At 41.6% G+C, this 20,457-nt stretch overlaps 1 protein-coding gene across 6 annotated transcripts in view; it reads right to left on the reverse strand.

Moving 5' to 3' along the window:
* The window catches only part of LOC101167089 (nesprin-1), a 105,069-nt gene that overhangs the window by 46,392 nt on the left and 38,220 nt on the right, over positions 1-20,457 (reverse strand). For 5 of the 6 annotated variants that reach the window (XM_023953156.1, XM_023953158.1, XM_023953157.1 and 2 more), the window contains exons 43-67: positions 19,963-20,121; positions 19,347-19,526; positions 19,145-19,246; positions 18,687-18,890; positions 16,772-16,979; positions 16,144-16,256; positions 15,712-15,917; positions 15,452-15,613; positions 15,093-15,372; positions 14,691-14,863; positions 13,615-13,924; positions 13,366-13,530; positions 12,042-12,401; positions 10,621-10,757; positions 7,076-7,253; positions 5,226-5,408; positions 4,990-5,133; positions 3,773-3,928; positions 2,978-3,142; positions 2,727-2,899; positions 2,478-2,631; positions 2,246-2,389; positions 1,947-2,111; positions 1,503-1,820; positions 808-963 (exon numbers count right to left, since the gene is read on the reverse strand). In XM_023953156.1, the coding sequence (XP_023808924.1) occupies positions 808-963; positions 1,503-1,820; positions 1,947-2,111; positions 2,246-2,389; positions 2,478-2,631; positions 2,727-2,899; positions 2,978-3,142; positions 3,773-3,928; positions 4,990-5,133; positions 5,226-5,408; positions 7,076-7,253; positions 10,621-10,757; positions 12,042-12,401; positions 13,366-13,530; positions 13,615-13,924; positions 14,691-14,863; positions 15,093-15,372; positions 15,452-15,613; positions 15,712-15,917; positions 16,144-16,256; positions 16,772-16,979; positions 18,687-18,890; positions 19,145-19,246; positions 19,347-19,526; positions 19,963-20,121 (4,695 nt within the window). The remainder of the gene's footprint in view (positions 1-807; positions 964-1,502; positions 1,821-1,946; positions 2,112-2,245; positions 2,390-2,477; positions 2,632-2,726; positions 2,900-2,977; positions 3,143-3,772; positions 3,929-4,989; positions 5,134-5,225; positions 5,409-7,075; positions 7,254-10,620; positions 10,758-12,041; positions 12,402-13,365; positions 13,531-13,614; positions 13,925-14,690; positions 14,864-15,092; positions 15,373-15,451; positions 15,614-15,711; positions 15,918-16,143; positions 16,257-16,771; positions 16,980-18,686; positions 18,891-19,144; positions 19,247-19,346; positions 19,527-19,962; positions 20,122-20,457) is intronic. The other variant, XM_023953159.1, reaches the window with a different exon arrangement.

Below are 20,457 nucleotides of genomic sequence, written 5' to 3' on the forward strand. Positions count from 1 at the left end.
TTAAAAACAATTTGAGTTTGATTCCTAAATTAGGTTTTTCCGTTAAGCTTCTACCGTAATTCCTAATGAAAGCTAGTCAAGAAAAAGCCATATACTGTTTGAACTAACTACTGGATTTTATTAAGTTTTGTCTTTCTGTTTTAATTAAATTTCCATTTAAATATGATTTGATTTAATATCAATCTCCAATGTCTATTTTACAACAATTTTCTTTTGAAAAAAAACTTTTCTCAAAACAAGGGATTTAAACTAAACGAAGGTGGCAATTTAATTAATAAGGTTATTAAATCTTCTCTTATAAAACATTGCAAAGAGATGTTTTATTTTGTTTTGTTTTTTTTGTCTAAAAAAACCCAATCTTCTTGCATTTGATGAATATTAATTTAATTTGAATCAATCTTTAGTCTTAAACCCAACCCACATTTTATATATGCAACACAAAAATATCAACTAACAAAATGCTGGGCATTTATTTCTCACTATTGCTGGTTAAGAGTACCCATACGCTCCATACTAGATGTTATCCAGAGTTCAAACATTCCTATTTACATGAAAAAGGAACACAACAAAGACAGCAGGATGATAATGAAGACTTGGAGACTGACAGGCACTTCCAATGCTCTAATAAAAGCATAGGTGGAAAAAAGTCAGCTTGCTGAAAGGACTATTAATAAAGCAATTTTTTGTTCCTGATGCCAGGAAAAATATTTATTAAAATTGATATCAGCAAAACTTATTCATATTTTTTAATCAAATGTGTGTCAAAACAGTCTACAGTAGATAAAGTAGAGATAAACTATGTTGAACCTGGATGTTTAGCAGCAGGGAGTGGTAGCGGGAGGTCAGCTGGGTGGCAGTTACACTGACTCGGCTACTCATGTAGCTTTCCTGCAGAACCTCCTGGGCCAAAGACGAGAGGCCGTCAACCTCCCCCTGTCGGGCAAGAACTGGCTCAAGATACCCCTAAACACAAGACAAAATGATCAATTAATTTAAATAAAATCAAGATCATTTATGACAGTTAGGGACATATGAGTGAGTTATTATTATCTGAGTAACAGAGATAGTGCATGTGTTTATCCTCTTTCAATGCAAGGAAGGAAAATGCAGAGACTGTCTGACTTCCCAGCACTGGCAGGAAACATCCTCAGAACAGAGGAAACCCAGCAGTGAAGAGCACTGCTGATTTAGTTGGAATGTAAATAGGTGATGGATGCTTCATTGCCCTGACTATGACAAGCAGGATTTTATCTTTGGCATGTATATTCCACTGACTGCACAGTGAGGGAGTAATTTGGGAGTGGAGCTGATGGGACCGACAGTCAGAGCATGAATCTGAATCCAAACAGAATGGAAATTTTTAATTTGGAAGTTATAAAATGAATACAAATATCTTGAGAGGTAACTGTTTTAATGAAGTTTGCTGTTTGACATTCTTATGGAAAATATCAAATTGTATTTTCAACCTTGCAGATTATTCTATACAAAATAATGTTCCTGACCTGGAGTTTCTTCAGCTGGGTCTGCTTGGTGATTCTGTCAGACTGTCTGTTAGTCCTGATGGTAACCGCTTTCTCCTTGTCCTCCAGCCACTGAGCCAGGCTCAGGAACTTGTGGCCCATCTGCCTTAGTCGGGTCAGAGTGGAGCGGAGCTGGGCCTTGGTGTCCTCCAGGCGGCTCTGGTGGGCCGCCCACTCCCGCTGAGCAGTGTCCAGGGCCCGATCTTCAATTTGAGGAACGCCCCAGAGGATTACTCTTTCTCTGCTGGTCAGCACAGACGCTAGTAAAGTCTGACCCTTTGTGCAGTTCTCCTGCAAATTCTGTAAAGGGCATATAGCAGGACAATAGCTTTGAAAAGCATTTTTAACCTACATTTAAATGAATAGGTAGATTTTGAATGATGAAACAGTATTTGGAACCATTTGTTAACAAAATCAAGTAAGTACCTGCAGCTGCTGGAGTGTTTTCTCGAGAGCCTCCACATTTCCCTCCGGATAAGACAGTAGAGCCAGTGAGGCTTGTTGCTGCTCGAGCCAGTCCTCAAACACATGCAACCCCCTCTGATATTCCTGATGGACCAGCACCAGCTCCTTTGCTTTACTAACAGCATTCTGCAAAACAAGAGGATCCAAGCTCTAAGTGAAATCATTGGTGAGGCAAAACCCTTAAAAACGAAAAGACAGTTTAAGGAAATAGCTGTACAACTGACAAAGGCAAAAAGAAAGAGTGGCTGTTTGATACATGCCTTGGCTTTTTCTTTGAGCATGTTGTATTTACACTGCAGTTGCTGAACCTCCTGCCGGGTGTTGTAGTGCTCAGCCATGTTAGAACCTTTCGTGGCAATGGTTTCCAGAGGACTGCTGTGACTCAAAACTTCCTCGTAGAGAAGCTAAAGTGAAATATATCAGACATTTAACACAGCTGGAGCTTTACATTTGTGAAGGTAAAACAACACAGTAAAAGACAGAAGATGATACCTTTGTCTTTCCCAGGTTAGCCGTCTTGTCTCTCATTTCAGAGTATTGTCTGTCTGAACAGCTGAGAGTCTCGTCAACCCGCTCCATCCACTGCACAAACTGCCCCACATCCTCCTGATAGCTGGTCCACTGAGACAGAGCTCCTGCAAGCTGACTGTAACAACAAGATATTAACATATTTTCAATATTTTTAGTAACACAATCCAAATTAATTGGATTTTTTTAATTATCATTTTGTTCCTTTTTAACCTTTTACACTGTATTGAAGCAGACAACAATGAATCCCACGAGTCCTTGAGGTCTTGGATTTGTTTGCGGATAACCGGAACTCCCTCAGCCGAAGTGTTCCTCTGGACCGCCTCTCCCCGTGTCAGAAGCATTTTAAGTTGAATCTCTCTCTCTTGGCGAGCAGCAAGTAAAGCCTTCACACAGACATGAAAAGAACTTGTACTTTCTATTATGCACAGATCTGATCCCCCATCCATGGTGTGCATCCTTACTTCCAGCTGCAACATGCGATCCTCCAGCACTCCCTTGTCTGTGGTGGAGGAGGTGCAGGCGCTGATGACCCTCTGAGCCTCACACACCCAGTCCTGGAGCTCTTTAAGTCCTTCAGAAAAGAGTCTGTGTTCTCCGACGATGCGTTCAATCCTGGAGGCTTTGTCCTTCGGAAACAAAGTAAACAGGTCTTCTAGTTCTATATGGGTTCAGTGAATTACATCGATTGAATCTTCATGCTGTTTAAAAGACTGCCCCCCCCCCCCCCCCCCCCCCAGATGTCTCCAGAGACTCCCCCATTCCCATCTTACAGCATGTTTGCAGTTGTCATTTTTATCATCCATCTGACTGAAGAAGGAAAAAGCTGTAATGAATAATGGCAGCTTTAAATGATTGAACCTTTGCTTTAATGTCTGACAGTGACGAAGAGTTAAAAATAGCACTCTGGGGTAAAGTAAACAACTCCCATCTATTATTGTTCTCATTGTCCTGAGGTATTAGCCGACATCAAATTAATCATGGGTGTGTGATCGATCCAATGGAAGCTTAGAAAAGGTCACATTCTTAACACATTTCAGCGCTGACATTTTCAGGATGATGAAGATGACGTTGCAGGGACCTTTAGCTGACAAGGATTACTGAGCTCAGGTAAATTACTGGATAAATAGTGAGAAAACCCCATGACACAGCATATTCCTCAGTGAAAATTATGCATATAAAGACAGCTTTAGTCTTCACCAGCAGCAAACACGTAAAGCATGCTGTGACGACAGTTAGAGGAGCTGAAGGAGCGTTACCTTTGTTAAGTTGCTAAGGGATAGGTACTGCGCTGAAAGCTGAGAAACTCTGTGGACGAAGCCTTTGCCGGCAGCTTGTCCCTCCCAGAGATGATGAGCCCTTTCTCTCAGCCTGCTCAGATCTACCTCCTGACCAGCCATCTCCTCCAGCACACACTGGACCAGTATGAAGCAGAAGGAGGAAGAGGAGTGGGGAAAAAAACAGACATGGAATGGTGTTACATTGCACGTGCAAAGTTAAAAGTGACAGATGGGAAAGGATGGTTGAGCCCAGTTTGGTGGTAAAATGAAATGTCAAAAAAAATGGAAGCGGGAGGTGCGGGAGGCACAGAGGAGGATGCAGGGTTGAGTTAACATGTCACATGTAGGAGCACAGAGGTACAGCAGCACATCACACGAACATGGATCACATACAAGCATCAGCAGTTTCTCTGCAGATGTTCATTTTGAATACAAGTGCTGTTATTTAGCAGGATACCAAAGAAAGAGGCAAACAGAAGGCTGTGAAGGTGGGGAGTATAAGTGTGACAAGTGCATTTTGCCCACACAGGTTCCCACACTGAGGCTTTCAGACGCTTGCATGTATTGTATTGGAAAAATGTAATTACTTTCAGGGCCAGACAAAAGGCAACAATGGGAAGTGCTGCTGCAGCAACATAATAAATACAAAAATAGTAACAATCAAGACAGAGCTCGGAGATGGGCTTGATATTCTTTTCTCTCTCCCTGTTGTCAGGTTTATCTCTGCGACGCTTTGTGCCTCTCTTCCTTTCTTGTGTCTGTCAGACATGGCAGAAGCTGTTATCTCATCCAGTAAAAGGCCTTTTAGCCACGCAGCGCTTCAGCTGTGACAGAAGGAGAATTAATTAGATTTCTGGACTACTCCTCTGACTATAGTGTCAAGATGCGTTCCATTTTGATCCAGTGGTGCTCGACAAATGTAATTAGGTCCGTCTCCTTTTCCCCAGTGACTTGAATTACACTTTAGGGATTCCTATCTGATGGAAAGGTAACTATTTAGCATCCTACTTAATATTCAATTTATGGTGTATTAGAAGCAATGCCATTTGATCAAATATGGATAAATGTGTTAAATGTACTGCTGCAGGAGTGATGACAAAATTCTGCCAAAACTAACAGATGGCTCCATGAGTTACCATGATGGCAAATACAGCCTTTTTTTCAGGATATGGACCATGTCTATGGTTTTCAAATACCTGTAGCTTGCTGAGCTCCTCTTTCTTTGCTGGAAGGTCGTGCAGGCGAGCGCTGCTCTCCTGAACTTTGACCTCTGTGCCATTGAGCCATTCCTGCAAAGGGTCGGCACTCGACTCAAACTCCGTCATCTGGGACTGCAGATTCTGCAAATTTGACAGCCGTACTACTTCAGTGTTTTCATTTCTAAAAGGATAAAAACTGCAAAATGCATATCACTTATGAAGCTTTTTTTCACCTTTAGCGAATCTTGTCTCATTTGAAGGTTACTCATCAGGTTTTTCCAGTCATCCCTGGCGTTGGCCACCTTTGCCTCGATTCCCTCCACCCTGTCTTTGGACACCACAGCCATTAGTAGCTCTCCACAGGCTCCTACTGTACTTAGCCTGGCCTGGCCGTTCTCCCTGTCACTCAAGAACTCCTAAGGGACAACACAGAGACAAAGGGGATGTCACTATTTAGCACAAAAAAGAAGTGTCTGTGAAAGGAGAGAAAATTATTCTCTTCAGTCCTCATCCATTTTTCATTTTAGTTTCTGAGAGTCTGATTTTTCATGGTTGTAATTATTAAGTATAAAGGACAAAGCTGTTAGTAGAAGGCGAGATCCATCTTATCAGAGACAAGGAGAGTCGCTGAGCCTGAAGTGTGTTGGTTTCTGCGTAGATCCTAACTACCCACCCACTGAGAATGTACAAGCATACAAAGACACACATGTATGTGCAGCATGCATGCGCCCCCTCCCTCCCCTCAGTGCGGAGCAGGATGACAGTAGCGCAGCAGGGACCGCTCCACCATCTGTGCAGTCAGCACATCACTTTCGCAGCTTCAGCCTCTCAACACAAGCAAATAAAGTCTTCTTTATTGCTCTGCCTCTTTCTTTCCTCCGCAACCTCTAAAGTCATTCAAGTCTTCTATTTTCACACCGTTCTCATCTTGTAAGAGCGTATTACCAATTACGCATGACACAATGGATGCCCTTGCCCTTCCGATGCAGGCTCTTCCTGGAGGTCAGCCATGTGGAAACATTGTTCCACATTCCTCCCCAAGTCAATAATAAATAAAACATGATCGTCTGCATATTTCCTTGTCCTCCACACACTTAGACAAGTTTCTCTTCAACCTCAAAGATACTTTTTTTAATCTTGTCGAGAGCTGCACAAAAGCCTTCAGCTGTGTTTGTTTTTAATAAAAAAGAAACCCTGTTGTTCAGTAGAGGAAAGCACTTCAACCACCTCAAACTGTCTGAAACCTGGACTAAAGCAAAAGCACTGAGATTCCTGGACAATAATGTCCTGATGAGTGTGGTCAGGTGACTGCAGGGTAATTAACCGTCTGGTTAAAAAGGGGGTGTGGGGAAGGTCCACCTTAACAGAGGAGCCCCCGACTCTTAGCCAGGAACCCCAATGAGCTCAGAAGAAGCCGCCAGACTGACCAGACTCTCACAGAGAGACTTCTCAGAAACAGAAACAGAGAGATATTTGAAGAGAGTTGCAGCGATCATGCGGTGCAGCTTTCTTTCATCTCTTTGAACAAATCTCCCCCACATTTTCATCCTTTTCTATCGACTCCATGCTATGCTGTCCAAAAACAAAAGCCACTTAAAAGTGGTACATTTTACCAGTCACTACCCATTTCATTAATCCCAATTGGCAGTAGATTTAATAAATAGCTATTACACATTTCTGGCAAGAGTTTTCAATCAGCCCACTAACTCAGTAAGTTATGAATTTATAATGAATTTAGTCTTGTAAAAAGACAGTGTCTCCATAATACTCAGATGTAGACTTTAAAGTTGAAGCCCTGAATTTGCATAGAAATGTATCAAACACTCAAATAGCTCAAGAAAAACACAAATCTGCATTATTGGACTCAAATAAGACTAGATTTCTCTCTGTTACACAGCTGTCTGTCCCTGAAACTTAAAAAAAAAGAGTGATGAAATCTATTTTTTTGCTGTGACTTGTATTCAGAGACAACTTGGTGATGCAAAATTGGCAAAGATGAAAGAGGAAAACTTTTAAATTTGCTGATAAAATCATTACAAAGAGGGTACATCTACTAAATACGAAAAAACACGGGATCTCTTACTTGGATTTTCTGCAAAGCGGAGGATGCTTCGGTGACAGTTTGAGGGACATCGAAGCATTTGGCGGTGCTGATTTTGGCATTGACCAGCCACTGTTGGAAGTCTCTCAAAGCAGCACGAAACCTCTGCTCCAACAAGCGCTCCTTGTTTTGACACTCCCTGGATGCACGAAGACTGAGACTGTTGGGAAGGAACAAAGACGAGTCTTTAACAAGGTCTTCACAGGTTCTTCCACTACTAATAAAAACACACACACAAACTTAAATGCAGAGGAAATGTCCAATAAAACGAAGAGGACGTAAGAAAACTGAAATGTTCTGTGGGTCGCACAGGGAGAATTCAAGGCCAGCAATGATCAGGAATGAGAAACGGGCAGGTGTAAAATGGCAAAGCGGGTGAAGTGGAAGAAATGAAGGCTGGGGCATGGGGGGCCAAGTGGGGGATGGTGGTGGGGAGGTTCGTGTGGAAGGGGGTTGAAACGCAACATATGATTGGGGCAAGAGTTCATGGGGTGACATGATGGAGAGAACGAGGCATGACAGCTCACTGCTTTAGGAAAAAGTGTGAGGAGGACGACATCGTGCTCGACGCGGACAGAAAAAAAGGCTATCAGATGTTTGTGCATAAAGCCCTAGAAAGCCGTAATAATACGTTTGTATTATGACTGTGCTATAACAAATGTTTTGAATAGATAAAAAAGAATGATGTTTTATGACTATATATATATATATATATATATATATATATATATATATATATATATATATATATATATATATATATATATATATATATATATATATATATATATATAAGAATATTTGTTTTGAGAAGAACATTTTGATTTTCTCGTACGTTTGTAGAACTTTATTCCACATATTTTTTCACTTTTTCTCCCTGTACAAATCTGACAAAAACTTTAGAATTAAGACTTCATTTTTAAGTAGTTTGATTTTTTTGACCAAAACTTTAGGGGCTGAGCTACAGGGGAAAAGGGGGGCAGTTTACTCCACTTGCCCCCCCCCCCCCCCCCCCCACACACAATTTTTTAGTCAATATTATAACTATTGACAAAGACTTTGAAATTATCACTACAAGCTTTTATAAGCATTAGTAATAGCAATTCAGCTAAGAACTGCTGTTTTAATGTTATTATCAGTAACAAAACTGATTCAAATATAAATGTTTGATTCTTTCATTTGTAAAGACCTTTCACTCTACTGTTCTCATTTATCACCGTTCTTAAGTCTTTACGGTTTTGACTTTTTTAGACTTCTGACTTAAATCTCAGAGTTTTTCCAACTGTAACATTATAAACACAAGTTTTTACTTTGAACTCAGACGTCTGTTTTTTAATTCAGAAAATCTGAATAACTATGAATAGTTTTTAAAAAATGTATTTTAATTTCAGAATTCTGACCAATTTCTCACACTTCTCAGATAAAAATAACAAATTTAAGCTTTAAAGTACTATCATTTTTTAAATAATTTTTATTCTGATTACCAAATTCTTTTACTCTGAAAGTTTTACCTTTTAATTTAGAATTCTGATTTAACTCCAAAGTTTTTCTTTCTTTTTTTTTTTTTTTTTTTTTTTTTTTACAACTGGCGTCCTTTATCCTCTTTTACACTACAGATTGTCACCCCTTTTAGAATAAGCTAAATTAACAGTTAGATCACAAACTCCTGAGGTTAAACTGTGAGATGCGAACAAACAAGTTGAGTGACTAAACAGGGTCAAATAGGTTCTTCTTTAAAGAAAGAAAACACAGAAAAACAATTCTTGACTTGCATATTAATTTTCAATTTACATGTACTCCATGATGCCACTTTAAACTATGCAGTAAACAAAAAAGTGACAGTGAAGAGGACAATGAATTCAAGGTTAAGAGGGAGAAGAAGAAGTGATAGAAGAATAACAGCTGGAAAAAAAGGTGTTAAATAATCAAGAAGAGGTTTAAAAAAAAGAAAAGCAACACAAACAGACCCTCCCACAGATTCAAACACTCATATTTTCACACAAACAAGCTGAGGTTTTTTTTATTGTTATGAGGCAATTACAACAGAATCACTATTTTTAAAACAAAATGGAGAGGAATAAGAGACTATTTGAGCCTTTTCCATTATTCTCCTGTTCCCTCTTCTTCCAGCAGGGCTTAATGCAGGACAGGTGCAGAGAGTTCAGAGGCCAGCTTTATGACAGTGAGAAACCAAGCAAATTAGGAAAGGTGACACCTCGCCAGTGAACAGTCATAACTAGTTCACTGCCAGATCATTTCAAATAAGCTGATCTCAGCCAGGACCACTACCAAGGAATGATAATGGCTGTGCAACATGCTTAGCACTGCATCTATGCAAAGTCTATGCAAAAAGCTGAAATGAATCTGTTGAATACGGCTCAAAATTGCATGTCGTTTTGATTGCAGGAGGGTTCTTTTAACAATGCATGGTGTGTTCATAAACACGTGTTTGTCAAACATGCACATGGATATAGCTTTAAAGCTGAAAATTAGGAGCTGTGTTAAATGATTATAGGATTCTGGAACAATCAAAAGTGTGTAAAGATGCCTCCGGTTAACTTATGTCAGATAACGAATAATATCGTTAGGTTATAGACTGCCTACGGAGGCTGGAAAGAGATCAAGTCATTGACAAGCCACTATATTACAGACTGTACCCGGGTAATACTATTCCCTGCATCTATGACCTTCCAAATTTGGGCTTCTGTGTTGAAAACTCTGTCGCTACTCAGGTTTTTAAATTCCTTTTTTAGGCTCTACATGGACAACACACAGCCAATGAATGAAAAGTTAAACCAGTTGAGTTTGACCAATCAGGGATTTGATTTGGTAGTGACGGTTGGGTTGCGGAGGTGCCAAGCGTTTGAAACTTAAGCGTGAAGGAGACATTAAAACTTGAGGTGTGTGCCCAGCAAAAATTACATGACACCAAGTCTTTCATACAAAGGAGTGAAAGAAGATTCTCGAGCAAGATTCAACATTTCGCAGCAAGCCTCTTCCAACTGTGGGTACATGCGCTAGTATCGAGTAGCTTTAAGCTAAGCGGTTTTAAGAACCCACGTTCAGCGCGCTCTTTAACATGCAACACAGGCCTGGGGTGAATGTAGCATGAACAGAAAATAGAAGTGCTGCTTTTTTTGTTGGAAAAACTAAAAATTAAAAGGTCTAAGTTGTTGCATCTTCATGAAAAGTAGGAATAATAAAATTGTGATACACCAATACATTGTCGTTATGGTGCACTTATGTGCAATTGCAATTCTAATCAATAAAATCATTTTTCCAAGCAAAAGGATAATGACAAATGTTGAAAAACTAAAACCCGTGTCACGCTTCCGATAAAAGTTTGGATGCATGGTCGCTTGTCAAACTAATCTGCAGAATTTTGAAGAATCAATGCATTGCGGCATCATTATTGTCACTTATCATCAAATCCTCAGAACTTGTCAATTTGATTCTGCATTCTCATCAACAGGAGCATTGCATCCCCGCTCTAACATCTGAGGGCATCACCATTAACCTCTTCTCACCTGTTGTGCTGCTTGATGAGTGCCGTCACACGGTCCGACTGCGAGCCCAGGTCTCTGGAGTAGCGCACCAGGTCATTCAGTTGGCCTTTCAACTTCTCTGCCATCGGCTCGGCGCTCTGCAAGCCCTCCAGAATATTCTAAACAGTAAACACACAGATGCTGGCTCAATCATGGATCTGCATGGCACCCTCCATGGCATTCCTCCTCACACGGTGGATCAGTCATTTTCACTCTTCGCACATTCACACACACACCAGAAATCCCTGTAACACATACTCACAGTGTCGCCTGTTCAATAGCATTTCTGTTCTTCAGGAAGGAGCTGTGGAAAACGTTCTCCCGCTCTACTCTGCGTGCCTCACATTCTGCACTCACACAGTCATGAAATCTTCTCCCATGAAATATGTACAAGCAGCGACTCTTCACTCATTCGCTCTCGCTCTGACGTCCAACGGTTAAACAGCCCTCCCTCCCTTCGCTTGCACACTCGTTGCTCTCCTCTCCTTTCCTCTCCTGGTTCTCCCACTTTCGCTCCTCTCTTTTCTCCCTCCTCCCACTCCTTCCACGCACAGCCTCTCACACATTTTTTCCTCCCTCTTCTTTTCTCATGCTCGCTCCCGGTGGAATTCAGCTGTCAGCCCTCGCAGATGCAGCATCGGTTCAAACGCACGCAAACAAGCACACAGTGAAAACACGGCCGGACACAGGAAACAGGCTAGAGGAGGAGGAGGAGGAGGAGAGGAGGAGGGGGGAGACTCCTCCTCTGTTCTTTGACAGCCTCTAAATTGAGAAAAAAAAACCAGAGAAAGTCTTGGCTGTGGAGGCCTGGGGTGGAGCATGAGTCTGAGAATGCCGGTGTGGCCTTGACGAAGAAGAAAATCACTAGACAGTAAACATCCAGGGTTTTGGGGATGAAGAGCTAAACCATTATAACCCCAGGAGTCGGGCAAGACAAATCTGCACAATTCCAGCAAGTCACAATAAAAGAGAGAAAAACAAAGAGAGCAAATTGGAAATTTTTGGTAGGGAGAGATAGGGAAAAAATAATGGCAATAAAAACAAACAGGGAGGGGTGATGGGGAGAAAACTATGGAAAGTGATGGGATTGTAGCTGTCACTGCCCGTCATCCTTGCAAAGCTGATTTACAAACTAATCTGTTTTTAAGGATTTCCCAACAGAATGGATAATAACTGACAAGACAAGGTACTAAATACAGTGTCTGCACACTGTCTGTGTGCTTGTGTGTGGGTACTTCCATCAAACAATGATAATCACTTCCTATGATTGTGCCACATGCTCACCACATTGTCCGCCCTTATCCCAGAGCATGTTTGTCATTTCTTCTTTTTATAATAAACTATTGTGAGAGGAACAATGAATAATTAATGTCACCAATATGATGATTCCAGTTTCCCTCTACCTTAGCCAGCTGCCATCCCTCTACTGCTTCCTCGCCGTTGCTCCGTCCCTCAGCTTTCATCAGCTCCTGGCTCCACCCCCTCAGAGATCCCTCAAACTGCTTAAGCTCATCCTCCAGGCGGGTGGTGAGGCTGCTGTATTCCTCTTCCAAAGCAGCAGCAGCAGCAAAGGCCCCCTCCAGGCTGTCTCTGGCCCTCAGGGCTGCCCCTTCCCACTGCTCCAGAGCATGTGACAGCGCCCCCAGCTGACGGTCTATTGCTTCGCAGCCACCTGCTGCTGTGTGCTCCGCCGTGGTCGCAGCATTGCGACGCACCCGACTCAGGCGCTCTCTGCCCTCCAGGAGGCGACATTCCACGCACTCCTGAGAAAAATAACAGGAGACAAAGTTGCTAAGGAAACTGTGACTAAGGAAACAATCGCTAGATTTTCAGTTTATTTAAAGATCCCCAGTAGAGCTTTCATCATCTCACTCTCCATCAGTTCAAGCTGCATTTCTCTCTCAGCTCTTTCAGAGAAGATTTTCTGCATCAACTCTGAATGCAGAGATCCACAACATTTTCCTCTTTAATTGATTTCATTCACCTTCTCAACTCCTCCTTATTCCTATTTCTTAGTCTCCACTGTTAGGTAGCATTAAACAAGGCAAATGTGTTCAACAAAATATTAATAAAATGAGATGAATAAAGAGAAAAACGAGCATTTCAAGAGTAAGTGATATAAACAATAAGCCTGCACACATCTGAATTCCAATCTCCCCTTGATCTGAAGTGATTTACACCATTTCATACACATTTATGATGTGATAATTGGAGCCCATGTGCAAAATGAAAATGCAAATCAACGTCTCTTCACACGTTTTCTTACTGCTGCCGGATTGTTAAACAGAAAAATGCTAAACTAATGCTCCTCTAATTTACCAAAATTTTCCACGCACAATAAAAATCCCATCTATTGGCAGTAAAGTACATCAGGAGAGATTGAGATATTTGGCTCTGATAATGGAAACAAGATGGGAACCAATTCCAGCACCTCATATGGTTCAATCTCTTTCATAGGGAGAGTCCATTAGGATTGACTGGAATTGGATTATACTTTTTAGTGCCAAAAAGAACAGGTAGAAAAACCTAAAAACTGATTGCAGCCTCCAAAAAAAAACATATTATGATGTATCTGTCATTTATTATGCTTTACCTAAAAATATTTATCCAAGTGACCATTTTAAAGTAGGTGGATAAAGCATTTACTAACAACTAAAAAACAAGGATAAAGAGGGAAGGCATCATTAATTTTGTGACAAACATTAATCTGTATATACTCTTCCTCACCTGCACGTCTGCCAGTTTCTTTTTGATAGAAGTGGAGTCTCCTGATGTTTCGGACCAATGCTGGAGCTCCTCCCCTGCAGTCATCAGCCAATCGGTGAGCTCCCGAACAGCCTCCAGGTAGTCCTGATGCTCAAGCACCACTGCCTGAGCTAAACGGATTCTCTCCTACAAAATGAACACTCTGTTGATTTTTCTGCAAGCTGTTACAAACGAAACTTATATAAAAACAATGAACAAATATCTATGTACCTCCACCAAAGTTGTCAGGTCATCAAACTGCACCTGCAGCTGAGTGCGAGCTCCATAGTTGAAGCTAGCATCACCCGTCTTCTTGAACAGCTCCCGAGCTTTCTCCTCCAAGCTGGCAAGTGCCATTTGGTGGTCTTCAAGGTCAGCCAGTAGGGCTCGAAGTCTATCAAGCTGGGCAGCCTTTTCTCTGGGTCCTGGCTGGGGGGTGAGAGGAGCAACCATTTCCCGTTTGACAGCATCCATCCAGCTCTGCAGCTGGGCAGCACTTTGGATGTATCCTCCCCACTGAGACACTGTCCACTCCAACCGGCTGAAGATAAGACAAGAGAATTTGGATTTTATTGCTGCGTGTCACCTCTTGTGGTGAGATGACAGGTCACTAATCTGATAAAATATGTCAAGTACAAACACATTATGCAAATGGGCATTACAAGAGCAAGAAGACTATCAGTTTGTGGACAAGTGACTTCTTCACCGAGAGGTAACCCCACAGAGATACAGAGACACGCCCACATTTTTTCTTGCCATCTGTTACCTCTGTGTATACAAATAGACCTAGTATTCACACTCTCAAATGCTTCTCTCACCTGCCACTCCCAGTCGCCTGTTATTGCTTTCCTCTTAAAACACAACCCCGCCCCCCCCCATGTGTGACCCACTGTTTGCCATCCACCATTTAGTCCCTAATGGGATCAATTTTTTTTCTTGGAGGGGCCATAATTGATGCACACACGGACTGGTGCACACATGTGCAAACACACAAAAGAGTGCAAAGAAAGATACATCAATCAGATTTAGAACATGAGACAAATACTTCTCATTATGTACTTAACTTTATGGTAATTAATACCATTGACATGTAATCTATTACACTGAAAATAACCTGCCTTAGAGAGATGATGTTTTGGACATTAATGAATTGGTTCCTACATGTCTTCAGGCAAATGTTTTAATAGCAAATGAAAAAGACTGGTGTTTAAGGGGTGCAAAAGAAGAAATGTAGGACATTTTTATTTGAAATAATTATGTGCACAACTAGGGACCCCAAATCCATCAGCATGATTGCTTTAAGATACCTGTGGCAGCTCATAGTGGTGACGAGCAACGTAGCCCACGCATCCTCGACTTCCTGCAGCTGAGATCGGACCATTTCCTGTCCAGCAGCTCCATGGCAACGCATGGCCAGCTCACCCTTACCCATCGCCATGTTCAGCTTGACCTCACCTTCTCCCTTTAAAAGCAGGATGTCCTGTGCAAACAGAGCGTAACTTCTGTAAATTGAACAAAGAACTTCAGAATTATTTTTGTTTCTAAAACCAACCAATTGTGTCAACTGAAGCCACCACATGTCGAAATAGACAGTAATCTATTGATAAATTCAAATCAGAACATGCTTATATGATTGAATTCACGTTTTTATGATAAAACGAAATACATAATATAAGTATGCAGAGTATTGTTGCAATTTCTGGCGTCACCTGCACAGTCTCCAGCCTCTGCTCCAACTGCTCTTTAGTTCCCATGGTGCTATCAACGGTCCCCAGACGCTCTTGGATCTCTTCCAGCCAGGTCCAAAGTCCCTGCAGGGCATCTCCAAAGGCCTGGCTCTCCTGGCAGCCTCGTAGCTTCTCCTTGGCCGCCTGCAGCAGGGCTTGATACTCCATCTGGAGCTGGCCTGTCACTTTGACCTCCCCTCCTGACCCCCGCCCAGATTCAGAGAGAGCCTGGGCCTCCTGACAAAGACTCTTAACAGACTCCCTGAGAAAGTAACAGAAATGTCAAATAATTATGTACAGGCAATTAGGTTTTAATTGTGAAACCACCAATTTATACAAACCTTCTTAAAATCAAATCCTTATTGAGGGTTTCTATTCTGTCCAGCTCCTCTGAGGCGGCTGCAGCTCCCTGCTGGCTCTCTGCTGCGAGAGCAGGCTCAGTCTTGAGGTTGAGATCCATCTGCTTCAGCCAGTCTCTTACAGCCTTCACACAGGCATCAAAACTTCGACAGAAAGAGAGAAAAAACTTGTTTTTTATTGTTCTGTTTGGTTAAAACAAACCTGCCAAAATCGAATACATAAAAAAAAAGACTAAACATACTTTTTAAGAACATTAATGCTGTCTTCCAAGTCTTGCTGGCTCTGAGAACAGCTGTCCAGGAAGTTTTTCCAATCTTTTTCAGAGGAGGAGCAACTCTCCTGGACCTGTGCTGCTCCAGCTTTGCTCAAGTGGGAAAGGAGCCTCAGGGCTTCATCACGGATCTGAGCGAGACGCTCCTCACCCTCAGATGACTGCTCCCCTGACGTCTGGGTGGCAGGACAGGCATGTCAAAATTAAAGAAAGACAAAAAGAGAAGCAAAGGGATTTGTGGTTTTTTTTATGCACATCTTACTAAATTAAAAAAAAAAACTTGAATTTCGTTGTTAAAGTCAGCATGCACCTTCAACCATTTATGAAATTATTTTCTAATACTTAACGCTTTTATTAATTAAAACAGCTGCACGGTAAATAATAAGAAAAACAAAAAGGTACCTTTAGCCTTTGCAACTTGGCTTCAAGGACCACAAGATCTCCTGATTGGTTAAAACAATCTTCAAGCTCCAACTTTAGATTATCCAGCCAAGATTTGAAGTCTTGAACAATCTCTGGGTTAAGAAGCAACATATGCCATAAAATAATGAGTTCAAAAGTCAAGGGAGGAAACAGGTAAAGAGGAAAGGAGGAGGAGAGGTAATGTTCAGAGTCAGATGGGAAGTGTGGGCGCGTCTGTGCTTTACAGTGCTTGGTTTCCCTGGCAACAAAAATCACTCAGTGGTGAGCAGATGTGACAAGAGCAGCCTTACTCTCCGAGGCACAGGTGTGTGTCAAAGCAATGAGAGTGCATCAGTGTACCTGGCGGTTTGTGTTGATGCAGTGTGGGTTGTGGTGGGTGGATTGAGTGTTCTCATGGGGAACAATGTAGGATAATCTGTTGCATCATCCACATGGACAGTGTTATTGTTTGGTGCTACTCTGCCCTGCTTGGATGGGGGATAATTTTCAGCCTTATTTAAAGTCAAAATTGCCCCATTAAAAGGAATGTTATAATTGCTTCCTACGTAAAGACAAAGCTGTAATTCTAGACTCTTGAAGATATAACTGCTCCAATCCCATTTCCTACCTTTGAAGTGCAGCTGTAGTCCCTCCTGCAGACTGCCCTTGGTCTTGGTGCAACGTTGAGCAACAGCCTCTGTTCGCTTAGCGATGGAGGTCAGATCAGAAGAGAGATGTGCTAACTCTGGAGAGGGATGTGATCGACTTAGTGAAGTCAGAGCTTCTCTAGCCAAGTCCATGTCTGCCCTCTGCTGCTGCACGACACTCTGTAGGTCCTTAAACAAAAAACAAAAAAAGGTTTGATTGGAACATTTGATCAACAAAACCTATTTCTGCACCTTGTGGAGTACCTCCAGGCTTCATTTCGGGACCAAATTTATTTTCTCTATGTAGAGTATCATAGCCAAATGTTGTACTGCAGTGAGAGCAGCAGTGGTTAAAAAAACCAAAGAAACAGTAAAAATACATCCCCGTAGGACTTAAAAAAAGATGGGAAAATACCTATTCAAATACAAGCAATGGTTTGAACATATCTCATAAATTTGATTTAAAACTTGAGGATTTAGGCAAGATAAAAGGGTGCACACTCAGACTAGCGGCTGGATGGCTCAGTTAGCTGGGTGTAGGAGTGACAAAACCAGGGTTCGCTTCCGAGCTTTATCCAATGCCAGTCCTTGGGAAGGACCATTTGCGCTTCTGCCTAGGGTCCCCCTGTGCCATTCCCCAGCCCGCATAAAATACTGGGTTGTATCAGGCATAAAGTTCTGCCAAACCACATGTGAAAATCAGTGAAAGCTAACCTCTGACAGGATATGGCGAATGGTGAACTTTGCCTTAAAGGATAGCAATTATGTATTACAGAAAAAAAAAAACCTTAAGCTTATGCTTGGATTTTGGTTGAGGTGCATTAACATTCCATAAAGGGCATGGCTCAGCTGGCTGTGCTTAGGAGTGAAACACTGGAAACCGGGATTTGGTTCCCTAGGTGTGCGATGAGCTTTATCCTTAGGCAAGCACCTTCACGGTATTGCCTAAAATCACCCTCTTGTGGTCACTGCCTTATGTAACCACAAGGGGTCCCAGGTCTGGGTCTTCCTGTGCTGGTTCCTAGCCCGGTTGTCAGGCAGGACATGTGGCTTAAAAATCTCTGCTAAAACCACCAGTGCAAATCAGTGAAAGCTGATTCACTGTGGCAGTGTCTGACAGGAAGTGCCAAAAGGCAAACCACATAGGAAATTAGCACCCCTCTGCCACTACGTGTGACTGTTAGAACAGCTATTTGTATCGTGGATGCAGAAATTCTTCAGTATTTCAAAAAAAAAATCTTTGGTAAAGTATACCCTGACCTGAACAGTAAGCAGCACAGTGGTGGACACCAAAATTCCCACTAACGAAACACAATTTGTGGGAAGCTAGTGCCTTACTAAATACCTTACAAGCTAACAGTCAGTCATTATTTATTCCGAACAAAGACATTTATCCAGAAGCAATTGTTTTTTGTTTTATATCAGTAAATGAAATAGTACAAAATAAAAAACTCACTAAACTAATAAGTATAAATAAGTCACATGTTTATATAAGAAATGTTTTATCTGCATATTATTTGGTTTCTTTTGTGTACCACAAGGGGGAGCTCAACTACCACTTGGGGTATTGTATCGATGTAGTTTGAGAGTTTCAGAACAGTTTAAACAAAACAGTAGAAAAACAGTTAAAGCATGATGTAGCAAAGGGGATGATTAGTGAATTGACATTGTAAATCGTATTGGATTAAAAAAAGAATCATCAAAATCAGTATTGCATAATGTTGCAAAAACCAGCAGGCACATTTATTGAATCCATACAAGTGAGACGATTGTTGCTTTAGTCCTATCACTTGTAATATGGCATCAGTGTAAATCAGTGAGTACTGTTTAAAGTTATTTGAAGCTTGACAGATTTGTATCAACTGCTAATACAACAAAGTTATAAAAAGGTCACACCTTAACTGCAAGAATGTCTTCGAAGGAAGTAGCTTTACTGAGGTCCTCTAAGGAACCCTCAACTGCATCCAGCCGCTCTGCCATCTGGGACACAAGGTCTTCAAGATGCTGCTTTTGAAAGCTGAAGTAGGTCAGAGCATGTTTGGCCTGGTTGTACACCTCCTGTGCATGGAGCATTTTCTTCCTCAGCTCTGACTCCAGGACCTAGTTCAAGAAAATCAGTTAGGACCACATACTGATCAACACAACAACCAAAAAGCAACAAATACATCTGCTGCAGGAGCATCAGACTGCCTGGAGAAAGGCACAACATTATAGGTCTGCAGCAATCTTTCAAACTAGTTTTTCCAGCTAGAAGTTCTTTAGGTTTTTGTCAAAACTTTCCGTTGATGATGGAATAATGAATAATGAACCATATGATGGATGTATGGATTTATTTTTAGCTACATCATATTTACCTGCATTTGTATTGGTGTTTCCTGCAGTTTGGCCCTCTCCTTCAGTTCTGTCAGCCTCTCCTGTAAGGCATCCAGCTTCTGTTCCCTCTTTTCAATCTCAGCCTGTGAATCAAAGTGGAAAACTGTAAATCACATCCACCATCACCTCCCTAAAATAGAACCATTTTTCATGCTCCTCCACATGCGGATGACAAGCTCTGACCTGAAATGTAACAAGATGGGCCTCTGCTTTCTCCTCTTCGCTCAGGCAGGCGATGTCACTCATCTCAGGGATAGAGGTGGCTGTCCACTGGTTGATGTCTTTTTCCATGGCTTTGAGGTCATCCCAAAGGACAACACAGTAACCCAGTCTCTCTGTGTTGGTTTGTATTTTCTCTGAGATCTGAAACCACCAAACAGCAGTGTGAGGACTGAAAACAATATAACTCCATCAACAGTAGAGGGTGGGTCTCTCTATTTTGCATTAAACGGTCTCTGTCTCTCTGCAACAAGGGGTGATTTGCTTTATGGGTGGTGGTAGAAAATTGAGGCATAATTAGTTTGACAGATGTGTGAGTGGGAAGTGAGGGGGAGACAGAAAAGCAGATAACCTGTCTAGACATGTTTGTTTTCATGTCTTCTTTGTGACAGATAAGCAGCATCTGAATCCCAAATTAGAACAAAATGTTACAAAAAGAAAAGTGCAAAGAAATAAAACTATTAAAAGATTCAGTGGGAAAGAAATTAGATACTTTTTTAGTAGAAGTTATTCTCTCTCAGATTTTAATCATTTTCTGGAAAGAAAAAAAGTAAACAATAGACAGAGGAGTAACACTGACCACCAGCCACTGGTCTCTCAGATTCTCCATCTCTTTCTGGATGCAGCACATATCAGAGTTGGGAACCTTTTCAACTTCTCTCTGCAGGTCTTCCACTATACTGATGAGCTGATCCATTTCATCTTGTTTCTCTCGAAGCTCAGTCTGAAGGATCTCATGCTACACGAGGCAGGAGGGAAACAGACCCAAGTTAAACACAGACCTCTAACAGGCTTCTTAAAGTCCTACTCCAATCATCTTTTCATCCATTTCAAAACGTTCCCAGTTTTCTTTAGATCACGATTGTCCCATTTTAAAGCTAAATTCAAAGACTTGTGTGGTTTTTTAGGACATAGTTTCTGCAGAGCTGCAATAGTTCATCAGATATTTGCCTCTGACTTGGAGGGGAGTGAGCCTGCGGTCATTTCGCATCATCCCTTTGTTTACACTCTCTCAAACTAGCTTAGAAAACCCTCACAGATAGTGAGCATTCTTGGAGTCATCCAGCAGTGCAGT

The sequence above is a fragment of the Oryzias latipes genome, chromosome 24 (assembly GCF_002234675.1).
Source record: "Oryzias latipes chromosome 24, ASM223467v1".
NCBI lineage: Eukaryota > Metazoa > Chordata > Actinopteri > Beloniformes > Adrianichthyidae > Oryzias > Oryzias latipes.